The 5,946-nt window shown below is 39.1% G+C and overlaps 1 protein-coding gene across 1 annotated transcript; it reads right to left on the bottom strand.

Moving 5' to 3' along the window:
* Window positions 1–909: 909 nt before the first annotated feature.
* LOC125024875 (protein TRACHEARY ELEMENT DIFFERENTIATION-RELATED 7A-like) lies at window positions 910–4,091 on the bottom strand. The gene is made up of 2 exons (XM_047612643.1): window positions 3,972–4,091; window positions 910–1,818 (listed from the first exon to the last, which is right to left on the bottom strand). Exons 1-2 carry the CDS (start codon window positions 4,089–4,091, stop codon window positions 910–912), a joined length of 1,029 nt encoding a protein of 342 aa, XP_047468599.1.
* Window positions 4,092–5,946: the final 1,855 nt, after the last annotated feature.

Raw genomic sequence — 5,946 nt, 5'->3', positions numbered from 1 at the left:
GTTAAATTAAATGATTGTAATCTGTAATAAATATTTGTGATATGCGGTAAAATATATTATTTTTTTCTTTCTGTTTAGGCTGTTGTTTGCTTTTTGGTTCCCATTTCTGGTTTAATGGTAATTTATAATTAAAATATAAATTATAATAAAATTAATAAATATATTGGTACGTAGGAAACAATACTATTATTTATTATGGTTATGGCTATATAAATTATTCATAATATCAATTATCCTAAAGCTTTTTTGTATTATCTCTATTGCTTACCTGGGGAATTATTTTTCTTTATCTTTAAAAAAGGGGAAATATATCCGCGCTACAGTAAAACGAATATAATTGAAACCATATAATTTATATAATATTATTAATTTTTTTTTTTTCCCCTAAAAAAAACTAAATACGGAAATGCGTTTCCAATATCAATAATTAAATCAACGTAAAGGAGGGGACTACTGTTTTCGGGATAAAGGGATAAACCATAAATGGCCTAACTGTTTTAATTGCCGGTCTAGAAAATTATGAAAAAATTGGGGGGAACATATTTTGCTTCCCCCTTTCCCTTAAAAAACATATTTTAGTTAAATTCATAAAACATATAGGAAAATCAATGGCATATCTTACCTGTAGAGTAAAACAACTTTTGTCAAAATGCTGATGTAGACAATTGTAATAAGAATATAGACAATGAAAAGAAACCATCAAACTACCAAGTGTATTGGACAACAATAAAGACAACGATAGACTATGATGATGTCAATTGATGGCAACGGTGACATAATTTCACGCATTAAAAAGTCCAACAAAAATAAAAACAAAAAAAAAAAACACAGAAAGCAATCCCCAGGACAAAATCAACACAACGAACAACAACAACAACAATGAAGAGGGAAAGAGTGCGCCCAATAGGTTTAGTCACCACTTCCGCCCAAGGGAACAAGAAAGCCAGTTATGGAGTAGGAGTGATTAAGGAGAGTGAGAACAGCGGGAGTGACGAATAATGGGTAGTGAAGATTTGGGGCTGGGGGCTCAGGAGTAAGAAGTGATCGAGGGAAGTGGAGGACTGGGGAACTAATGTGAGACGGAGGCTGAGGCGGAGGAGTGAAGGTTTTATGACATGGGGACTCTGGCGTCGAGAAGGAGTGAGTGACTGGGGACTCTGGAGTAAGAAGGAGTGAGGACTTGGAGGACTCTGGAGTAGAGAAGGAGTGAGGACCGGGGACTCTGGAGAAAAGGAGTGGAGGGACTGGTGGGACGTCAGGGAGTAAGAAGGAGTGAGGACTTCTGGGGGAACTCTGGAGATAAGAAGGGGGAGGGACAGGGGACAACTGGAGTAAGAAGGAGTGAGGACAGGGACTCTGGAGTACGAATGAGTGAGGACCAGGGACTCTTGGGAGTAGAGGAGTGAGGTACTGGGGACTCTGGAGTAATATGAAGTGGAGGACTGGGGACTCTGGATTAAGAAGGAGTGAGGACTGGGGACTCAGTAGGTAAGAAGGAGGAGGACCGGGACTCGTGGCGTACAGGCGTGAGGACTGTGACCTGGAGTAATGAAGGGAGAGAGGAGCTCTGTGGGACTCTGGAGTAAGATGAGTAGAGGACAGGGTACGTCTGGAGTAAGGATGTTTGAGGGACATGGGGACTCTGGAGTAAAGAAGAGAGTGAGGACTGGAACTATGGAGTAAGGAGTGATGACTAGGGGACCCACTTGGAGTAAGAAGGAGCGTGAAGGACTGGGGACTATTGGAGATAGAGGCGTGTGGACTGGGGACTGATAGAGGAAGAGGACTGCGGGCTAAGAGTGTGAGGAGTGAGTAAGACTGAAGTCAGAGGATTTGAGGAGTGAGGAGACCCTGGGGACTAGTGAAGGAGTGAGAACTCTAGGGCTGGACAAGGAAACTGTGAAGACAGAAGGCCGGGGAGTGAGGATTTAAAACTGAGGATTTTAAAGGGCTTAAGTAACCCAGGAGGACTCAGGGACAGATGTCGGCTAAGAGAGAATGGATCATAAGGACTTAGATCTGAAGGAGTAAAGGACGACCAATAACTAGGATGACTGGGGATCCGATGACGACTTAGGAAGAGTAGGACACAAACGACCCACGAGAGTGCGAAGGACTGGAGCGCAGATGACTGAACGAGGATTAGGAGGAGATTAGAAAGATGAGGAAGGTGATGGACTAAGGGATTTATGAGACTAAACCACGGAGCAAGGAAGAGGCTTCTGTGTTGCGCCTCGCAAGTAGCCACGCCCATTCCCCCGTCAGGCAGATGAGATTTGATAGAGTTGATGCTCGTCTCGAGTTATCTTATATTTGTTTGTTGTTTTTGAGTTTGTCATTATTAATTCGAATGGAATGAAGAGTGTAAAAAAAATAGAAAATAAAATTACCTTATCTATCTAATATCATTGCTAATATAATTTTTATTAATTACACAATCCAAGACACATTATTGTCCCATAATTATCATAATAATTATCGATCCCTCTTTATCAATCATTATTTTTTGTCTGATATTCTAATATCATCATTATTAATTACAGGTATTATATCAAATTATTTATTAATTAGTTATTTGTCATGATTACCACATGCTATACCATTTACTGGTTATTCTTATTATCATCAACCTCATCGTGATTATCATCATTAGTTATCATTTGATTTCCTCCCGGCAGTTTCCTCAGTGAATTAAAGAGACAGCTTGTTGTTGAGAATTTAGAGTAAATTTGATTCATGTCTCGACATTTTTCGTGACGATGAAATTTGTGAAAGACTGATTGCAACGGACGCGTGACGTCATCCGTCATCAGGAGACCATTTGTTCGAAGAAGTAACGAGAGTGCGCGAGGTTCCGAATTTTGTAGCAATCTGAGATCAGATTTTATGTCAACAAAAGAGTCTAGAGTGAATATTTTCGATGAATCAAGATCTTTCTTTTTTTTCTTCCATGTGTGATGGGATCTTAATGACATCTTTGACATTGGATAAAACAAACCGAAAAAAAATCATTCGTTCTGTATCTTCATGTGTCAATCACTTGTGACAAAACAAATGACCTTTTGAAAAATGACTGCGTTGTTTTTCTGCTCCACTTCAATAACCAGGGTAACCTAACAACATCCTCATTATGATCATTTGTATCATGTCAGCTCCCTCTCTATAACCGTGCAACGATAATCCTAAGGAAACCCAGACAATTTCCTTTCAATAATAGCCCTAAGCTCCTCGACATATTAAAAAAAAAAATCGTTAAATCAAAACAATAGATGAATAAAAAATTAGATATACATAGATATGACCGAAGGTTTGGGGGAGGGGAGAGGGGTAGAGGGGTAACGGGGGAGGGTAGAGATTTCTCCTTGACGGCTGACAACTGTAAATCAGTCATCATCTGATAAGCTATTTGGGTTGCTGTATAATATCTATTGAATATGGAGTAATGTAAGTATCAAGTTGATATGACGGATTTTGGTATTGTTTTTTTGCTTGGCCGGGGGGCCATTTCGGGAATTTCCAAAGAAGCCGTGGGTCTCTCTTTTCAGTGTGCGCTGGTTTATTTTCTAATTCCAAAGGGTTATATTTCATTTATTTTATAAAAGTTTCAAGGAGTTAAATTATTAAATCTCGAAAAATAAACTATTAACTTATTTTTCTTCCAAAAACCAATTAAAAAGTTTTAAAAAAAAACTATACACCAATTTGTTTTATTTTCCTAAAATTCAAAAAGTGATTACTTTTTCCTTCATTTCTCTTTTCATTAAAAAAAAAATTTTTGGCCATAACTTGCAACCCCACTTCTCGATGGAAACAAATACACGAAAATTTCCAAATAAAACAACCAATTTACAAATTATCCATACTTCTTTAAAAATTCCAACCACCCCAGGTAGGTAAAACCAAAAAACAAAATAAATAAAAAACCATTAATATTAAAAGAAAAATCGAATATAAGGTTTTCTAATGCCAACCTTTTTAATAGGGGGGGACAGCACAATTAGGGGCATGTTAACAGGCAAAGGGGGGTCTAAATTATAAGGCGGGTCCAAAGGGTCAACCCACGGTATTAGATCCACAAAGGGGTCCCTCATGTTTCAGGGGGTTTTTGGGGGGTGGGGGGGTTCAGGGGTGCGTTGTGGGTTGGGTGGGTAAGGGGGTGGGGGGTAAACAAGGAAGGGTGGAGGGAAAATAATGAGGGGGGAAAGGGGGAGGGAGAGTGATGAGGGGAGGGGAGGGAGAAAGGAGGGAGAGAGAAGGAAAGGAGGAGGAGAGAGAGGGAGGAGAGGGAGTAGGAGAATAGGGGAGGAGAGAGAGAGAGGAGCGTTAAGAGAGATATAGGAGAGAGAGGAGAGAGAGGGGGAGAATAGGGAGGAGGAGGGGAGAGAAGAGGGGAGGAGGAGTGAGGCGGGGGAGGATGGGGATAGATTAGAGGGAGAGAGGGTAGGGGGGGAGAGGAGGGTAGGAGGGAGTACGAGGGGGAGGAGAGGAAACTAACAATAAAAGTGAAAATAATGAGAGTTTGGTGAAAACAATTAGGCATCAAAGGGATTCGGTAAAGGACATTGGAAACAATAATTCCAAAACGGTACATACTCTTCTATTTTAAAACACGATCAATAATTACCCAATCCAAAAACAAAAAAATTGGGGTTGGAGAGAGAGGGAGAGGGAGGGGATAAAAGTGGACTGTGATGGGAGGGTGGTTTTAGAGGGGGAGTTTAGTTAGGGTATGAAGGATCCCAGGTTAGGGATGTGATGGGAGAAAGGGACTTAATGAGGGAGGGAAAATCAAAAAGGGGGACAGGATTTGGAATGGATGGGGAAAAGGGGAGGATTAGATGGGGGTTTAAAAGGGGAAAAAAGAAAGAGGAGTGTTGAGTGAAAAGAGTGTGGGTAGGGTGACAAAAGGGAAGGGGGGGGGGGGACCCTCCCTGTTATTTTATTTTATAAAACCTCCGATTGTCCTGTGATGGAGAAAACGATATTGGGGGCCCAAGCGGGGAGGGAGTCTTGTATATCTCCTTGGTTTAATTCTTCTTTAAATTAAACCCTTTTTTTATTTTCGGATTGTTTTGGTATTGCTGACAGTTGATTTACCTTGTTCCTAAAAACCAGGGTTGTGGATCAAACAGCCCGAGGGCCTTTTACACTGTTGGGAATTTATTTTAAAGGACATTAAAAGAAAAACGAAAAAAAAAAAAAAAAAAAAAAGATTCGTTAAAAAAAACGTTTCTAAAACACCCGAACGGGTAAACCCTCTTTTCCAGGTACAAAACGAACATAATTAATAAAAAAAGGGAATTTTATTTTGTTTCTCCCCTCGGATTTTAACCATTTCAATCCTTGGCATGTAGGCTTTTTATTATTCTTTTTATTGTTTTGTCTGTTGTATTCCATTTAACTGTTAGGTGTTAATTATCATTGAAATTTTCTTTTAAAGAGTATTCTATGGGCGGGGTTAAGGGAAAAAATCGTGGCAGTCAATAAAACTTTCAAATAATAAACGAGAAAATTGATGGATTTTACCAAACGGGCTGGCGGACTTTATTTCTAGGGTTAAATAATGAATTTCCCGCATTATTTTTGCTAAATTAACCAAAGAACCCCCATAAAAAGCGAATAGGAACTAATATTAATGGTCCCCGGAATAAATATAAAAAATAAAAACAAATAAAAAATTACATGGATAAAATTAGGGGGAAAAAGAATAAAAACCAATAGTACATTAAAAAAAAAAAAATCTTATAACAGAGCAGAGGAAAAATAACCAGCTTCAAGGGAAAAGAAATATCCGAAATAAAGGGCGGGGTATTTAGCGTTTCCTAAAAAACCCAGTTTCCCTTAAAAAATTATATTAACCGGTAGACATTTTACACTTCCTTAAATCCCCTTATTAAGGTGGGGTCTGAAGTTGGTTTTGACTCAAGTAGTTTGAGGAAAGATTTA

This window comes from Penaeus chinensis, unplaced genomic scaffold (genome assembly GCF_019202785.1).
Source record: "Penaeus chinensis breed Huanghai No. 1 unplaced genomic scaffold, ASM1920278v2 CTG_8421, whole genome shotgun sequence".
In the NCBI taxonomy this organism is placed as follows: Eukaryota; Metazoa; Arthropoda; class Malacostraca; order Decapoda; family Penaeidae; genus Penaeus; species Penaeus chinensis.
The sequence above is the reverse complement of the archived record's forward strand: the minus strand, read 5'-3'. Positions and strand labels throughout refer to the sequence as shown.